This window comes from Peromyscus maniculatus, chromosome 5 (assembly GCF_049852395.1).
Source record: "Peromyscus maniculatus bairdii isolate BWxNUB_F1_BW_parent chromosome 5, HU_Pman_BW_mat_3.1, whole genome shotgun sequence".
NCBI lineage: Eukaryota > Metazoa > Chordata > Mammalia > Rodentia > Cricetidae > Peromyscus > Peromyscus maniculatus.
Genome location: NC_134856.1, coordinates 123,263,193 through 123,282,492, shown reverse-complemented (window position 1 = coordinate 123,282,492; position 19,300 = coordinate 123,263,193). Strand labels below are relative to the sequence as shown.

At 44.5% G+C, this 19,300-nt stretch overlaps 1 protein-coding gene across 1 annotated transcript; it reads right to left on the bottom strand.

Moving 5' to 3' along the window:
- Nucleotides 1–11,285: 11,285 nt before the first annotated feature.
- On the bottom strand, nt 11,286–16,955 carry Edn1 (endothelin 1). Its single transcript, XM_006972812.4, has 5 exons — nt 16,645–16,955; nt 14,851–15,019; nt 13,435–13,593; nt 13,162–13,275; nt 11,286–11,885 (listed from the first exon to the last, which is right to left on the bottom strand). The coding sequence occupies exons 1-5, from the start codon at nt 16,706–16,708 to the stop codon at nt 11,783–11,785; spliced, it is 609 nt and encodes a 202-aa protein (XP_006972874.1). The 5' UTR covers nt 16,709–16,955; the 3' UTR covers nt 11,286–11,782.
- Between the last annotated feature and the right edge of the window lie 2,345 nt (nt 16,956–19,300).

The window sequence follows — 19,300 nt, the reverse complement described above, 5'->3', positions numbered from 1 at the left end:
CAGTCTGAACTTCTTTATGAGAATTTCTAAACAGCAAACTCAAGAGTCTGATGGAGGAATGTCTTTCTGTACACTGCAAATATGTGTTGCTCTGACTGGTTGATAAATAAAGCCATTTGGCCTATGGCAAGGTAGCTTAGAGGCAGGCAGGAAATCCAAAGAGAGAAACAGGAAGAAGGCTGGGAGAGAAGCCAGCGAACCACCCAAGGAGCTACATGTAATGGGATGCAGGTAAAGCCACAGAACATGTAGCGATACATAGATTAATAGGAATGGGCTAATTTAAGATATAAGAGCTAGTTAGCAAAAAGCCTGAGCCATGGCCATGCAGTTATAATTAATATAAGCCCCTGTGTGTTTACTTGGGGGATGCAAGTGGGAAAGATTTGTCCCAACCGCCAACAGGCCAAGACACAGGAAATCTTCTGGCTACAAGAGTCTGCCTGGTAAATTATCATTCTTGCCATACATGATTAAATACATCTGTGAAATCTAGCACCACTTTAATTTTCTAATAAGACATACTAGTCTCAAAAATCCTATTTTTGATTGTAAGTGGATTGCCACAGAAATGTCTCAACAGAAGCCAATCATCAGATCACACACTCTTGCAGGCCTGTTTGTTGCTCTTGCGGGATTCTACATCTCTTTTTAAATGGCACACAACTGATGAATATGCAAATTATGTTTTGTCTAGTGAAATTTTAATTGACTTGCTGTGGTAAAACCAGTTTTGGTACCTACCTCTTGACTGGACTGGATCTTCATGAATTCCCAAGTTGCCTATCCTTATCTGGCTTTCAATCCTCCCAGCTTCTTCCAAAATCTAACCTTAATCCTTTAAACCAGCATTTCCAATTTTTCTCACTGCCACTTGACCCAGTTCCCAGACTCCTGTGGGAAATCCAGGTCATGTGTAACCTTGTATCTGGTCATTTTTCCTGAAAAGGCACTGCAAGATTCAGCCCGATGAATGTTCTACCATCTATCTCTTCAAGGACTTGCAGCTGTAGCCTACCTTGAATCTCCTTGCAAGGATTCAGCAAGAAGCCTTGTACACAGGTTCTTCTAAGCACTGATGTTCTATCCAGGAGGCTTCAAGAACCTCACCTGGAAGCTCTTCAGCACTAACAGAAAAGGTGGTTGTTTTCTCAGCACAGAACCATTCTGGCAAGAAAGAAGGGATTGTAAAGATAGGCACTTGTGCCTGCCTGTTGCTTTGACTGTCTGACTATGGAAAAGATGCTCCCTAAGGAATTAAAAACTCCCCCCCAGGAGTTCCACACTGGGGAGAGGAAAAGGCAGAAGGCCTGGCACCAGCCAAAGAGGAGAGTTGCCTCCCAGGAAGAGATGTCACATAGTTCTGACAAATTACCCAGACTGCCTTACTGAACAGACTGAGTAGAGATGGTAATGGGTCAATAATGGCAGGACTATGCCTCAACCATGGCTACTTAATTACACAAATCTCTTGCCTTCTAGTAAACCTAAACTCAGTCTAAATACCCTGGAGTTCAGGGCTATCCAATGTCTTTATTTGTTCCTCTTCCCAGTGTGCCCACATTGAAGAAATTATCGTCCTCTTCTCTTTACTCTTCTGGCAGGTTGATAAAGTGTTCAGAACCAAGCTTGTTGGGATTTCCAGGATGCAGGCTCTGACTCCAATAAGCCAATAACACAGAGGCCTCTTAGAATCCACTGGACTGCTTACTTTCAGTGGTTTGACTCCCATGTAGCTGAAGTTTATCTGGTCCCGCAGTCCCACAGCTGCTCAGACCCAAATGAACACACAGGCTTATATTAATTATAAACTGTATGGCCTAATGGCTCAGGATTCTTGTTAGCTAGCTCTTATATCTTAAATTAACCCATTTATATAAATTTATGCTTTGCCACATGGCTTGTGGCTTACTGATACTTTTACATCTTGCTTCTCATGATAGCAGCTGGCAGCATCTGCTCTGCCTTTCTCCTCTCCAGTTAGAATGTCCTGCCTAACTCTATTCTGCCTCACCATTGGCCAAACAGCTTTATTTATCAACCAATCAGAGCAACACATATTCACAGCATACAGAAAAACATCACCCATCACTCCCAACTCTATTTTTTAATATACTTTTATAGTAATGGCTCCCTTCTCATGAAAGCATCTTTTTTTTAAGGTGTCTGAGCTACCAAACACTGAAACATTGACCTTTGCCAACATCATTGCCATGCTGATGGTACAACTGGTTTAGCAGGAACAACACCATGCTCTTTGAGAAACTATCCTGAGATCTTACTTCACCCCACTCAGGAGATTGATGAACATCTTAGGGTGTTTCAGGGTTGAATGATACTCATCTTGAAGAAAAAAAAAAAGGATTGAATTTTATCTTAACATCATATTTCTCAAGAAACCACCTACATTTTGTGTTTTGAAAAATGGGGAGCCGTAGAGGACCAGCCCATTCTCGATGTTTCCCTCTGTATTTTCACAATGAATGGAGAAGGCCATATCTCTCCATCCCCAGGATTCCTAAAATCTCGTGGATGGCTCCTTTGTGACTGTACCTTTATAAAATTCCAGGTCCCTTTCTCTTCATGAGACATTCTTCACTAATGAACAATATTCTAGTTGTAACAGTCTAAATAAAATTATCTCCCTAATTGTCCAGTACACTTTGTCTTTCACCCAACAGGGCACTCAGGGGCCATTGATTAGAGCAAAATAAATGAGTCCTTGGGGACCAAATCAGAGACCAATGCCCACAGTCAAGAATACTGCTAATCTTGGACTAGATCATATCTTAGCAAATGGTCTAGTCCAAAAGGGCAATCAAATTGACACGTAAATTAATTAAACAGTTTATTCCTATAAATCACATGGAAATTCTTGATCTGTTGAGACATTTTTGATCATAATGAAGACTCTGAGTATAAAATGATTTTACTTTTGATTAAGAGCAGACTTTCATTGCATATTTTATAGGTACAAATAAGTTAAAATCTCCAAATGTATTTAAACTCTATTGGAACTGCTTTCTTTTTATTCTGAAAAACATTTCCAAAAATTTCAATCTCATCAATAGCATTTTGGATTTCTCTATTGCTGTTGTGCCGACTTGAAATTTTCACGACCATTAAATTAATTATTCTCACTGATTTTTAGCAAGATAACTTAAAGGAAACCCAGCAACACTTGCAAAGGCACAGTGTTTCTGTTGCTTTTTTGGTTGGTTTCTTTAAGGTCTCTGGTGCTGCTGCATTAATTATTCTTGCTGAATTCTAGTAAGTTACCTCTTAATGATCCAGAGTCCTGTTGACCTTCCTTAGGAATCAATAAGGTGAGCATGGTAAGCTGTTTTTCTTATCAAGTCATCTGTAGACAAAATGTTTCATTGAGAAGTTTCCATACCTTTGAGCTTCGAATCTCTTGCATGGGCTCTTGCTTAGTTCATGGGTCTAAGGAATATTTCTCACTCTCTTCTCCCATTAAGCTATCCCTTCCCTCATTTGTCACTTTCACTTTTACTACAGAGTTTCATACTGTGACTTTAAAAGAACACAGTAAATTATTTGAACTTGTAACTTTTAGTAGCTACCTATTGTTTAGATAAATTGGCACTTAATTTCAAAAAGTTTAATCCCAAGGAATTTCCTCATCAACAAAATAATACAAATAAAATTACCTGCCTCACAGGGTGTTGCCAGGTGTGAACTAATACTTGCAAAGCTCTTCAAAGAGTGTCTGTTACACAGTAGATACTGCACAAGTGTTATCTCTAGTATGCACTTGCCTTGGACATTACTACAAATTCCATGAGCTTGGAGACACTTTCTGTCTCTTCTCAGTTACACACACACACACACACACACACACACACACACACACACACACACATTCAATTGACTGTTTCAACATTTTAATGGGTTGAATAAAGCATATCATAGTCATTATATCTACACTGAAAAATTTACAGATGATATGATAATGATAGCTGGGATTAGCTTCAAAGTAACCTTGGAAGGGAGGGTAGGATATAGGTAGAGGAAATTACATCAATCACAGCTTGACACTTATTAAAGCTGTAAGATGGTACATTGAGTTTATTATACACTTTTCTCTAATGTGGGATATGATTGAATATACCCATAATTACAAATTTTAAACTCAGTATGCCCAATGTTGAAATTCCATGATTTTCAAAACTTTTCTTTTACTCTGGCTCTTCTCGTATGGTCCTTGTCTCAGTTGGTGGCATTTTTTTAATCATATGCAGAAGATACTGATGAAAGACATAGGAAATTGAAGGATAACAAGAAACATTTTAAAACTCATTTACCTCTGTGTTATTGAAATCATGACTAAAGCTTTGGGGAGATTTTGTTATCATGAGAGTGATATATAGGGCATGTTGGAATAGAGAGATGTAGAAAGAGATCCCCACTGAGTCAAGCAGTTTACCACTGGGGATAAACTTCAAGAAGAGAATCTGTGTTACACAAACTTTCTAAAGAGCGCTTCATACAAAAATCTTCTAAAACTACTGTATCTAACCACATCTAGTTAGAAGAATGTCATCTCCCTCCCCTTCTTTATGAAAACCTAAAAGCTATGTGTGTGTTTATAAACCCACTGAGTAGGCATCTCTTGGTTGGTGTGCTATAGACTGGAACACTAGGAAAGACCCACACTTCAGTCTGAACTTCAGATAAAGGTTTTATGATTGGGCCAAGGCTCAGAACATCTCCAGGAAACCAAGATGGCTCTGAAACTCCAACCTGCTTCAAGAGTTATCCTGCTTCAGGGACACTTGGCTTAGTCTGGGAGGAAGGGACTGGACCTCCCTGGACTGAGTCTACCAAGTTGATCACAGTCCTCGGGGGAGGACTTGTCCTGGAGGAGGTGGGAATGGAGGGTGGGCTGGGGGTAAGGGGAGGGCGTGGGAGGGGGCAGAATAGGGGAACCCATGGCTGATATGTAGAACTGAATGGTATTGTAAAATAAAAAATATATATCACAAAAAAAAAGATTGAAAAAAAAAAGTTATCCTGCTTCACAGTCAACATGTGCCTCTGTGGCTTACTACAGCCATGGTTTCAGAGAATTAAGAACACTGCCAAATATTCATCAAATGGGTCTTACTTAAATAATAAATCACTTCCCACTCTTTCACGGCCTAAAGTTGACCTGAGAAGGAAAGACCCAACTTTTTAAGCAGTACTTTCCAGGATGTTCTTCCTACAGCAGAACAAGGCTCTTAGCAAACCTCTGTCTACACTCTGCATTGAGTTTGCACAACTATAAACTCAGTCTGCCACAAGTTTCTTAGTTAGGATTTCTCTCTTTCTTTCTCTCTCTCTTTTTTTTTTTTTTTTTTTTTTTTTTTGGTTTTCTGAGACAGGGTTTCTCTGTGTAGCTTTGCGCCTTTCCCTGGAACTATCTCTGTAGACCAGGGTGGCCTCGAACTCACAAAGATCCTCCTGCCTCTGCCTCCCGAGTGCTGGGATTAAAGGTGTGTGCCACCACCGCCTGGCTTAGTTAGGATTTCTATTGCTGCAATGAAACACCATGACCAAAAAGCAAGTTGGGGAAGAAAGGTTTTATTGGGCTCATACTTTAGCACTGTTGTTCAACACTGAAGGAAGTCAGGACAGGAACTCAAAACAGGGCAGGATTCCGGAAACAGGAGCTGATGTGGAATCCATGGAGAGGAGCTGCTTACTGACTTTCTCAGCCCATCTTATAGAACCCAGAACCAGAGGCCAGGGAAGGCACCACCCACCATGGGCTGGGCCCTCCTCCATTGATCACTATATGAGAAAATGCCTTACAGCTGGATTTCATGGAGGCATTTCCTCAACTGAGGCCCCTTCCTCTGATGACTTTAGCTTGTATCAAGTTGACACACAAAACCAACTGGTACAGTTTCTCAGAAGAAAAAGGAGAGCTCACAACATTTCTACTTCTACCAAATGATCCCCAGTATGAGCAAGGGTAGCATGCTCAATGAGAGGGACAGCCATGAAGCAGAGAGGCCTCTGACCTTTGTGAATACGGAGACAGTAGCATGCGACTCAATGATACTGGAAAAGATAACGACATACTCAGGGACATGACAGTTAGATTACTAAGCTTGCAAAATGTTGAAATTATTTCATCCTGGTTGATCAATAGTCATAGGAGTAAACATTCTAGAAATTTCACATGGAGACCAACTGTAACACGAATTCTAATTGGTCTTAATAAAAAAAAAAACCGGAGCCAGATATTGGGGTAAATGCTGAAAGATCAGAGCAACAAAGGAATAAATAACAGCTACCTCTCACCTCACCAACTCCTCAGCCGAAAAGTCTGAGCTCCTCTCTCCTCCTACCTTATATTCCTTTTCTCTACCCAGCCATATCACTTCCTGTCTCAGCCTCCCTATTGCTGGGATTAAAGGCTTGTATGCTTCCCAAGTACTGGAAGTAAAGGCATGAGATCCCAAGTGCTGGGATTAGAGGTGTGTGCCACCACTGCCTGGCCTCTATGGCCAAGTAGAGGCTGGCTTTGCCCTCTGATCTTCAGGCAAACTTTATTTGTTAAAGCACAAACAAAATATCACCACAACTAGCCCTTCCCTTAGATCACATGCTCTCCTCATGATCCAACAGCTACAGACTTCATACCTGGTCCAACTGGAGTTCACTTGGGGCCTGCTATTGGAGAAATTATTTTGGCCACTCCACGTAGTTAAAAGGATATTTATTTAATGGCGTAACTCACAAATTAAGTAATGGGTAGGTCGCAGGGTCTGGGGAAGGTGTAATGCAGTCCAGCGGTGTTCTCCGGAGCTCTGCACAGTCAATCTGCACCGGTCAGCGTCCCGACACCGAGAGAGCACCCAGAGCGAGTGCTCGCCCATCCAGCTCTCAGGTCCCCAGGCGCCTCCCCTCGCCCCGCCTCGTAGGCGTGACAGTTGCCAGAGTCTCAATGGGGGTTGGAACTTCCAGAACCAAGCTGGAATGGCTACCCACTACAGCCTGCCCTACAGTTTGTCCTAATCCATTGCCAGTAATAGCTCAATACTGTACATAACATCCCTGAGCACTTGGACAGCAATTTAAGCAGAGGAGGCCTGGCCTTCCTCAGAATATGAAAAAGAAGAATACAGAACAAGACATTCAGAGCTAGCAAAACTATTTTCAGACTCCTGGCAGCCTATGTCCTGAGATATCAGTATCCTGTCACAGTTGGATTACATCCTTTCCATCATTCAGTATCTCCTTCTTCCTTGCTTTACCAGGTGGTACCAGTCTTATCTCTCGGCCTAGCATTTGAAGGACATGGTACTCCTAACTGGGGTATTCATCACTGAAGTTTCTACCATGTGTTGGCTTCATGGACAACAGTAGTTGATAAAGCCGACTGTGACACCAGGGTTGGTGGTGGATATTGCCCATGACAGCAAATGTTCTGCCCGCTGTGCTTTGAAATGATGAGAATGAGGCAGCAAAGTACCACGTGATGGAATGCTCACAATGAAAGTTCAGGGTATGTATGGAACGTTGAGTTTTGCAGAGAGAACGATTACAAACTAATTCCACTTACAGCTCACTCACAAACCAGACATAAGCTCACCTTCTCCCTGCCTTAGGAGTAAGGAACCCTTCTGATCTAGGAAACCTTACAGGAAAAAAAAAAAAAAAAAAAAAAAAAAAAAAAAAAAAAAAAAAAAAAAAAAAAAAAAAAAAAACAGGGATCCTGAGATTCGCTATTCCTGTTTGTCTCAGGTCTTTGGATAAGTCAACCTCACATTCAATAGGTCCATCTCCTTGGCTGTCAATGGAGTAGTATAGTAGTCCCAATTCCCTGAAACGACTATGGTGGGAAGGGGACTCACAGGTGGAGGGAAGTGAAAATGCTGTGGGAAGCCAAGTTCTCTCCAAATTACGTGACTGTGAAACCTAGAAGGCCACGGAGAGTTCCATGCAACATATCCCTCCTGACTCTCAGACTAGGAGCCCTGGAATGGCATATGTACAAATGAATGAATTCCACTGAGAACAAGTTGTGGTACATGTTGAGAATTTGAGCTTAAAAGCAGTATTTTCAAGACTTTAGACACAGGAAGAAGATAAACACCGCCTAGTATTACAGAGTAAATGTTGGCTCACTAAAATAATTCCCTTTCACTCATATGAGTTTCATTTGATAAATAAATCTAAAGGTGATAATTGAAAGTTTCTCTGGCTACTCATTTCATGATGCAATGAAACTTACAGACTTCTTCAATGTCCTCCCCACTCTACCCCACCCCACCCCATCCCTTGGCGAATGCTTCTTTCCTTTTTCTGTATTACCAGGAATTCAGGACCCACTATGGGAGCTAGGCAAATGCTCTCCCAGAGAGCCCCAGCTCCAGCTGGGTCAGCTAACTTTATCTGGGAGGCTGCGAGGTGATGCTTTCCTGGAGACCCTGCTTTTCCCTTCCATCCCCTGCCCCCGCCCCCGCCCCCAGAACCCCCTTCTAAGATTCTCTTGGGTGTCTCTTCCCGGTGACCTCCAGGGGCCTCTGGGTCAAACAGCCCACTCTGTGGTGCTCAAGCCTGTGAGCTTTGGAAACACCTGTCCTTGCTGTGTGACATTAGTTCACTTCCCTCTCTGGGTCTTTGCTTTCTTTTCTTTCAAATAAAAATAAAATAAAATAATAATAATAAAAAAAGCTCTGATGATGTTAGCCAGCCTCTCTCTAAGGGAACTCTAGTTGAATATAGTCCGTCCCCCGTCCCCGTCCCCCCCCCCCCCCCCCGCCACGCCAACCTCTGAAGGACCACACGTGGAATGAAAACCAGTGGTTTTCATCACCAAAGAAGCTAATCCCTGGGGAAAAGGAAGTACTCATTAGTGGGATCCTCTGTCCCTGCCTCTGTCAAAGGTCACCACTTCCTGCCCAGGCTCTGCTCTCCTTTGGAGTCCTGAGATTAAAGCCCCGGTGGGTTCTTAAAAGTGAAGAGAGAAATCTGTCCTGAGTGCACTTCCAGAAAGCATGCTCTTTCTGGAAAACTGGGAGGAAGCACGAGACCATCCTATTAGCTCAGCTCTCAGGCCTACAGGGATTTTGAATATGGCTGAACCCAAAATTGCCTCTGTGTACCGGAAAAGAATGAGTTGCCTGCGAACTTCCCAACGTCTTTCACAGCTGATCCACATCCCAGAGAGGGGCTGCTTCATGTCTTTCTGTTTCTTGCCAGTTTCAGAAACAGAAATCATAGAGCAAAAAAACATAAGAATTTAACTGATTAAAAATGACAACTCCATCACTCCAGGTACAGCCTTCTCTGAACTGTTTTATTCAGCAGCTTCTCCCTTCCCAGCTACACGTATTAGACTCCGTTCTCTAAACTCTGGCCTTCATTTTTTTACCACCTCAGCACCTCCATCTTTGACTTTTTCTTGAAACTATTAAAAAAGAAGAAAGAAACCACCTCCCTCGACATACTTTCTCTCATTCAGTGGCTTAGGGAGCTCCTGAGGCAGAGGCTTGAATGGTTTGCTCTACATGAAAATGTAGCCAAGTTCAGGCCAAGCCCTCTTGAGAGTCATACAGTAGCAAGCAATTTCATCAGGCGAAGCAAAATACCTGTACACACACACACACACACACACACACACACACACACACACACACTTCTCCCATATACCTGAGACTGCTTAAAATGCTAATAATTTAGTAGGGGATGAAAATGAATTGCAGGCAGCTGCCCAGGACGTTGGCCATGCGGGCCAGAAGACTGTCATTTGACAGCTCCCTACGACGTCACTGTTAGGACAACAGTGATCACTAGGAGCTAGTGTTTCTTAAATGCTGAGCGTTCCTTCAGCCTCTATTAGAGAAAGACAATGAAGGTTCTAGAAGCCCATCTAGCTCCTACGAGTCTTTGCTGATATGACCATTTACAACACTGTTTCTCCCAGTAGTTGGCAAAGCCAGAGAAGAGAAAGTGGGAGGGGGGCGGGTAGTGTCTTCAGATAAGCTCCTGGTGTCCCTACTTCGGGGACACTCAGCCAGTCTGAGCTTGGAAGAAGCAACAGTTCTCAGTGTACCTCAATGAACAAAATACTGACTCTGGGCACATAAAAGGCACTGGCGGCCTCCACGGAGCAAGCTCTGATAGCAGCCCCTGGGGTGAGGACCTGTGTAGAGGTGCCTAAGTTGGAGGATCATCTTTCCATCACTTCCTCCAGCCCAGTACTATGGAGAAAGCACCTCTCACCACACCATCAGCTTAAATTGCCCGATGCTGCCTAATGGCCAGAGAAGCAAGGTTAATGGACCACCTCCCTGGGGATATCTCAGGTAAAGGAGAAGCAGAGACTATACTCCATGGGAAGACAGGACTTAAAGCTTTTATTTTGTGTTCCTTAACACAATCCAAAAGCATTGTTGTATGTACAAATGCATATATTAGTAACTATCAAATATCATCTTTATAATTATTTCCTTCATATTATATGACCTTGCAAGGACAAATATCCATAAAAGCAATTTTTAAGAAACATATCCGTTTCCTTTTTTAATCAAGTCGACATCCTACTTTCTTTCTAATTTCAATCTTCCTAGAAAGCCATTCCCTCCAGGATTATCACTTCTTAGGGTTTTCAGAAATAATTCACAAATAAGTACAGTAGGGAAAAATATTTATTTTCTAAAATCATTACCTTGACAGGCAAAACAAAGCATGTTCTCAATTTCATTCAGAAATACATTTAAAAAAATACATAGACCAATATGGCCTGCCCAGACATATATTCAACATGGTAAATATAAGGAATAAATTGTTTGAATATAAATATCTATAAAAAAATAAGTACATCAAAATTCAATCTAACCCTTTCCATTAGCCAGTTTCATATACAGGAACAAATTTTTACCGCTCTTTCGCACAACCAGCTTTCAAGATCTTTCACAAACAACTCTATACCATTGTGTTTCCCAAGGTCAAGGGCAGGGGCTGGATTCCGTCATCCTCTTTCTCATAGACCAGGGCTAGCAGATTAGCATGGAAATGTTTCATCTACTGCTGACTGACACATTGGACTAGAAGAGGCGAGGATTCAGTAGAGCAAATGGGGAGCCTGGTGGCAGGAGAGGAAGGCATCCAGGGAGGCAATAATTAAAGGTGGGATATATATGACAGTGCAGTAAGGTGAGGTAGACTCATATTCGTGGAACACATCCTAATGTACAGTAGTAACAGTTGCTTTGAGTTTTGCATTTTACAACTTGGGGGGGGGAGTCTTTGTCCTTTTTTTCTTCCTTTTTTTTTTTTTAAACTCAAGTGTTTGTCCTTCGAGTATGTTTTCAATTTGTGCATTCCTCAGAAAATTTTTGCATGGACTTTGGAGTTTCTCCCTGAAATGTGCCAGGCGCCTGAGTCAGACACAAACACTCCCTACGGACTTTCTGCAGAAACTCCACCCTGGTGTGGAATCTCCTTCCTCTCTGGATGATGCCACCCTAGAATGTCATCATGTCTCTGCTCTCCGAGAGGTCCACTGGCATTCCCAAATAGCAAGAAGGGGAGAAAAGCAGTCACTACCAGCAGAAGCAGATGAAGACAGGTTAGGGAACATCTCAACCTTTCTTGGAATGTTTAGAACAAGGATGCTGGTCCCCTGCCAGTCTGAAACAAGAAATTGTGGGAGCGGGATGGATGCTCTTGCTGAGAACCCAGCCAGCATGGAGAGTGCAGAGTTGGCCATGGGCTTGCTTTATGGCTGGGCTGGCTTCCAGAACACAGGGAAGCTCCGTAGTCAGTGCGCTCGGTTGTGTGTCAACCTCTGGTCTCGATAGAGCTCGGCTTTCAACTTTGCAACACGAAAAGATGTCTTGATGCTATTGCTGATGGCCTCCAACCTATCAAAACAAGAAAAGAAAAGAATAAATGCTATTGAAACACACAGAGAGAGAAAGAAAAGAAATCACTCCTTGGCTAAACAAACACCTAAATTTAGAATTTGGCACAAACACGTTAAGTCTAGTTCCTAGCCTTTTATACCAGGTGTGACCGTATGTTACTCTTTGATAAATCCTCAGGCAGTCGCTATGATGACTGTGAATGAACCCTGCCATTTATGCTTAGTACTGCCGAGAGGAATCTTATGAGCATGTCTGAGAGGAATTAGGTACTCAGTACTATGTTCAAGTAGCTTCAACCTACCCTCTGCTACCCTGGAGAAATGGTACATTGGCACCTTCTAAATCACATAAGAAATGGAAGCTTATGAGAAGGAACAGATGAAGAACTGTAGCATCGATTTAGTAGTTAATATCAGACAAAGTAACAAACTGGTACTGGTCTGAGGCGAGCCACAGGAACTGTGACTGAGCTGAGAGTGAACCCGAGGTGGCCAGTGTGAAGGAAGCTAATTGTGGCTGTCCTGCAGAGGAACAGTAACCACCTCAGTAGTCCCTCCCCGCTGCCACACTGGGATCAGAACACTTTGGTCACAGAACACTTTGCCCCTGGATTTCTTGGAGAAGCTTCTGGAGACAGAGCATGTGACAGGTCTGAGCAAGGGTTCCTTAACACCCCCATCTTCTCAGTTTCAAAAAGTTTAGCCTTTGGAAGGATCATCAAAAAGCTGCCTGTAGCCCCCTGTGGGGTTGCCTAACCCAGCTCTCTCCCTTGCCATGGGAAGCAGGAGAAGTGCCCTGGCTCTTCAGATTTCCATATTTAAACAACAGTCATGGAATGAACCTGAAAAACAGCATGTTCTAAATCTCACCAACCTTACCTAATGGCTTTATTTCCCTTTGGCCATTTGAATAATTAACTGCTACTTTTTTGGATAACATATATAAATATTTTAAATGTCTTTTCCTTAACAAGATTTTTAGTTTCTCTAGGCAAGCAGAAAATAAAAGAACCAGAGAAGAAAAGACGGCATATACTCAAATGCTAAAGCTGCCTGTCAGTGTGGAAGGACCACCTATAGGCCAGTGTGTGCTAAGATACAGTGGGCAGGTGTGTGCACTCACAGCCCAAATATTTGAGGGCCCCTTTGCTCTTTTAAGCCCACAAACGGTGACGATTGTGTACTGTACGGGAGCCTTTCTCCCACTAGGAAGGACTAGGGACGGGGACATCAGCACTGCTGTCCAGGGCTAGCGGTCATTGTGAACCTCTTACCTTCTTATTTTTCTTCCTTCCACCAGCTGCTGATAGATGCACTTCTTCCCCAGCTTGGAGCAGGCTTTTCTTTTCGTAAAGTCCTCTAACCCTTTCTGCCTGGTATTTTGGGCTCTGTTAAGACACACAGGTAAAACCATTTTAGCAAGCTAGGTTGAGACTCACCTTGACCCTCTGTGTCTCTGCTGCTGTTGCTAAAGTGAGAAGACAGTCTCATGGGAAGAAGGCCGATGAGCTGCAAATTAACTGACCGTTAAAGGGGCTTCCCCTCACCTGAGCTCTTGTCCTGCTTGGCAGAAATTCCAACACTTCTTGTCTTTTTGGTGAGCACACTGACATCTATTCCCTTGGTCTGCGGCCTTTGTAGAAAATAAGTCCTTCAAGGAACGCTTGGACCTGGAAGGGCTGCCCAGTCCATATGGAACAACACGCCTATTAGAGAAAGAGAAAAGGAAAAGATGTTCGCTTAATTAATAGTCTTTCAAATAACACATCCTTTGGACACACAACTCAGGAAGCATTTGGACAGCTCACGATAGGAAAGTGTGGAAGCTATTTGGCTTGTTTGCCCATCAGTAGCCCTCAGTGTATGTTCTCAAATGGGAGGACACCAGCTTTTGTTTCTGATTCAGTGAAATTCTGTCTTGATACTTAGCAATACTCCATTTCTTCTGGACACCGTTTTGCTCCAGATTACAATACCTCTGTTTGGGTTTCTGCTTTGTGTTTTCTTCCTTTTCTAGTGTGTGATATGAGCAGAGGGAGGAAGACAAGCAAAACCATAACACAAGATTTTCTACCACAGTCATGTGTGATAATGCTAGGCATGATGCCTGGTAGAGCGAGGCATAGTGGACCATTGCTCCTCAAGTTTGGTCAAATCTCATGGCTATGGAGGACTTAGTGTCAAAATGCTATCCAGTAACTTGCAATGAGTCCATTTCAGTTCTCACAGCAAGGAACACAGTCCTTTCCTTGATAGAACTACTACTAAGGATTAAGTCCACAGCAGTTTGAGTCTGGTTTGTTTTGGAATTCGGCCAGTCATTGTAGACAGAATAAATGTGTTTGTTCTCTCTTGTGATTGCTTCTGATGAGTGGACTAGTGTTGGGGGCTGAGGGAAATGGCCAGTGTTCTGATCTCTGTTTTGAAATGCAGTTTTCTAAAGACAAGGAGAGAAGCCGGAAGTTCAGGACTCCATTCTAGCCCTGCTACCAGCTAGTTTCTTAACGGGGGACGTCAACATTTGGTTCCTTAGTTTTTTTCCATATGTAAAATAAAGGCTTCAAAACCATCTATTGCTCCTCTGGAATAGATGGCAATATGCCAGCTTGGAGAAGTACAGGGTAGACTAGCCTACACCGGACCTATTTGGTCCTGAAAACCCAAGTGAGAGCCTCCTGCTAAGTCCCTCTGTTCCTTTCTGGTCTTGAAAGGCACAGCACCTTCCTGCTTGTCCCCTTCCATCTGTCCCACTGTAAGCAGCCTGGCTCCCAGTGCCTCGGAAGGAAGACACTCTCCTAGATGGCTAACACTAAGCTGACCTGTCTCAGCATGGTTCCCCTTGGGAGGTGCTTTCTCATCCTCAGCAATGCTGAAAGCCTGGAGCTCCCCAGAACAGGAACTTCAGCCCCCAAGCCAGAACAGTCAAAGGATGACTAGAGTTACAATGCCCTCTAGAGACTCACTCGGGAGTGTTGACCCAGATGATGTCCAAGTGGCAGAAGTAGACACACTCTTTGTCCATCAAGGAGGAACAGGAACAGCGCTTGGACCTACGGGGTCTCCAGGATGTGCTGGGAGGGAGGCTCTCCCCTCCATTCTCAGCTTGGGTGCTGAGCTCCGCTCCCAAGACAGCTGCGAAGAGAAACAGAGGGTTGACATGGGTCTCTCCTCAGATGTCCAGAGCACCTGCATCATGGTATTCAGGCCAGATCTAGCAGCGCAAATAGAAGCAGACAAGGCATACAACTGCCTTCAGCCAGAAACACAAACAGAAGGAAAGGGCTTTCTTTGTTCTCTGTGCTTAACAGGACTTCACCCTTACCCTGGCTGGCTTTTCCACCTGCAGGGAGATTACACACACACACACACACACACACACACACACACACACACACACAGAGAGAGAGAGAGAGAGAGAGAGAGAGAGAGAGAGAGAGAGGGAGAGAGAGAGAGAGAGAGGAGCTAGGAAAGGACTCGCCAGCCTTTCAAAGATGCTTTGAAGGGGACCCTGTCTGGTGAAATTTTGAGGGAGCCCATGCTCCTGGAGACTTAGGATGGCACAGGTCCCATAGGTTAAACTGGCATGTGACCACAAATGAATAAGACAGACTGCCTCTTCCCAGCTTTGCAACCACTTCCCTCCTCAGGATAACCTTTCCTTTAGGGGTACCCACAACTGCTCAGCTTGTGTAGGGGCACAGAGTGGTCTAGATGACATGACGTATGGATGCCTTTGACATTAGGTAGAAAGCAAGAGCATCCAGAAAATGACTAGACACAAGATAATTAACTTTTTAGTAGTCACTGCAGGTGGGAGATAAGTTGCCACTGAAGGAATCAAAGACAGAGCGTGGGGACCTAGGGGAGTGCTCTGTGGGTTCGGGATTCAGAATCTTTGGCAGCATGGCTTGCATGGGACTCGACAGCTCCCTCTGGCCCGACACAGCATCGCCTCTTTCCATTGAAAATTTAGCCGCGCAGCTTATCTGCCCAATTTTGTTGATTTCAAACCATCAGGCACATTCCAGCGTTTTCATCATCCCTTTGACATCCTTTCTCTTTGGTTAGGGTCATGAAAAGACAGAAAGGAAAAAAAAGTGCACTGACCCTAAAAAAATACGGTGGGAGGGGAGCCAAGCAGATGCACCCACACTGTCTAATTCCTTAAGCAGGCAAGGACGATCCCAGCTCCCCTCCCAGGACAGGTGAACGCAACAGAAAATAGAGCTCACGCTGTTTGAGGATGCCAAAAACCTGCCAAATGAAACCTTAAGTCAATAGTGATAAATTTTAAAGAAAACATGTGCTTCGCCCTGAAACCGCCTGCGGGGTTACTCAGCATACGGTTGATCGGCAGGTGATTCTCTGCTCACATTGTGCCTGCATGACCTGAATAAAATTCCTGGGCTTTAAGCTGTGTTTCTAAATATTTTACACATGAACACAGTATCAAGACAGCGTTTGAATAAGCTCCTAAATGCACTGCGTAACCTAAACACACGTATTTCAGATATATCTTTGCCTCAGTTCCAGCTACTCAGCAATATTGCTACAACGCTATTTTGAAGCAATGTGATAGAGCTTGTAGTCGGTTGTGTTTTATTTCCTTCACGGGGACACAGAAGTAATTGAGAGGCACTTGCTGTTCAAGCTGCAGTAAGAAAAAAAAAAAAGAAAGAAAGAAAGCAAAGAAGGGTGGAAAACAGAAGCCAGAACAGCGCTGCGCTGAAGCAGAAAGATTCGCAAGTGGCGCCTACCTGTTTCTGGAGCTCCTTGGAAAGCCACAAACAGCAGAGAGAAGATCACGGGAAAATAATCCATTCTGCAAAGGGATCAAAAGAAGAAGGGGGAAAAAACAAAACTCGATTGCAAATGGAAGTCAATGCAAAGCGAAGAGGACGGCGTCTGGTCGCTCGGATCGCCTCTGGTAATTGAGATCTCGGCGCAGTCCTCAGCCAGTGGCCCTTTCACCGGGAGCGAAAGCGTCGCGGGCAGCCGGGGAGGCGGTGCACGAGGAAGGCAGCGCAGACCCGGTCCGGCTCGCAGCGCCAGTGCAGGAACGCGTCTGGCTCGGACGGCTCTCGGACGGCTTTTTATATTGAACCCCTATAGAGTGGGGGTAAACAGCTCCGACTTTATTCCAGCCCTAGACAATGTTATTGTGTGATTAGTCACCCACAGGCAACGTGCTGCCGGAGATAAGGCCAGGCTCTAGAGGAAATCACGGCTAACTTCAGAGGCAGACGCCCGCCGTCTGACAATCCAGGGGCAGGGCTAAGCAAAAGAAAACACCCACTAGACAGAGACCTCTGCAAAACCTGCACCGAGCGGCAGCCCGCTTCCCCTTTGCAAGCTGCCAGCCCCGGAGTTCAAGAATCAAGAGGTTCTCCAGGAGAAAAGTCACCCCATTGGAATGAAAAGTATGAAGTACAATTAAGTAGATTGTATTGTGAGCGCGGGGGGTGGGGGGTGGGGGAGTGGTGGTCATTGTTCACTTCATTTTCCTTTTATGTCTTTCTGATTTTTAGTTGGGATAAACAAGGGGACGCTCGCCCTCTTTGCTCTTCACTCCCTGGTCGTGGAGGAGCAGATTATTTCGGAAGATTAACCTACTTTTCCAAGCCCCTTCCCCAACTCTCTCTCTCTCTGTCTCTCTCTCTCTCTCTGTCTCTCTCTCTCTCTGTCTCTCTCTCTCTGTCTCTCTCTCTCTCTCTCTCTCTCTCTCTCTCTCTCTCTCTCTCTCTCTCTCTCTCTCTCTCTCTCTCTCTCTCTCTCTCTCTCTCTCTCTCTCTCTCTCTCTCTCTTTCCTTAAGTTCTTTTCATCTTAGGTGAGAAAGATTCCATAAGGAGTTAGCAAGGAAGGAAAATTAAATAATAATGATAAGAGAAACAGCAACAATAATAATATGGTTTTGTGAAGCGCATCCTTATTTTCCTAGTATCACTAATTAGAAGTACCCCCCAACACATACCCCACACCCCAATATTTCTTGTGCCTAGTCTCTCCTTGGCAATTTCCTGGCTATCACGACGCATCTTGAGAAATGGCAGGAAATGAACACCAGGGGGCGATGAAGAGCTGCGGGGCTTATGTTTTAGGATAAAACAATTAAAGCCTTGGTTTCTAAATCATTGAAAACAACCTGTGGCCGAGCAGACAGAAGAGTAGACAGAAGGGCAGAGAAGGGAGCCTCACATAGGAAAGCGGGGTGACTGCAGGGCATTCCACTATTCCCTTCTCTGGCTTTCCAGAGTGGCCCCTGTCCCCCTTTGCTTCTTTATTTGGGCAAACGGGCAAACGGTGTTCTGTGCACGCTACAAGGGCGATGTGTGTTGGGGAGGGGGAGGGCGGGGGAGGACCTGCCTATGCTAAATAAGTGGATCAGATCATACCTCACCGTTTAATAACGTGTTGACATTTTCCAAACAGTTTCCTGTCTATTTTACCATGAAATACTCCCTTCCCCCGGGTGCCCACGGGTTGTTGAGGTACAGGTGACAACATGCCTTAATGAATAAAGCAAAACACACACAAAACGTGTAGGCTTTTTCAATAAGCTTCCCTTTTCAGGGGAGGAAAGGGAGGACCCCAGAATGCCAGCCTGGAGCAACACACAAGATCCACTCAGAGTGGCTTCTCTATAAAGATTAAATAGAACTGTACCACGACCTAGGGATGCCACCAGAAAGACCCCCTCCTCCATCTCATCTTTTTTACTCCAGTCTCCCCTGGGAGTAGATGCCAATATAGACTCATTTCTAATACTAGACTCACACAGAGAGATGGAATGCAACCATTTCTCCACCTCTACAATCAGAAGGCAGATTTGTTAGCAATAACCAAGCTGTAGACAGGGACATGCTTAGGCCCCTTGACCTCCCTGGATATCTCAGCAAGGGAGACACACCAGCAGAGTCAGCTCCCTGGTGAACTCTGTCCCTTATGAGGCACTGTACTAAGAGCTGGCGACATTGGAGAAGCAGGAACCAGGAACCCTCCCACACCTACACCTGAGGCCCAGGGCCACTGCCTGCTCTCTGCCTCTGCTTTGCTTACCTCAGCCCAACCCCCAGGGTAGCCAAGAGGTGACAGCTATCCCAGAACTGGGCCCCAACAGGAAGCCAGCTCAGCCCACCCCAGCTCCTCAGAAGACCTGGAGGAGAAGAGAGCTGACATCACCTTCCCAAAGTCCAAGCCTCCCACCAGCAGGAGAAAGGTAGCTGGGAAACATGCACCCCCTCAACACGCCCCCCCCCCGCCCTATACACACACACACACACACACACACACACACACACACACACACACACACACACACACATCCTTTCTGACCTCCTGGCCAATTTGGCCAAACACTGGCAACTGTCAGGACCACCACCCTGGAAATGCCCAACCTAGTGCTCAAAGGTATC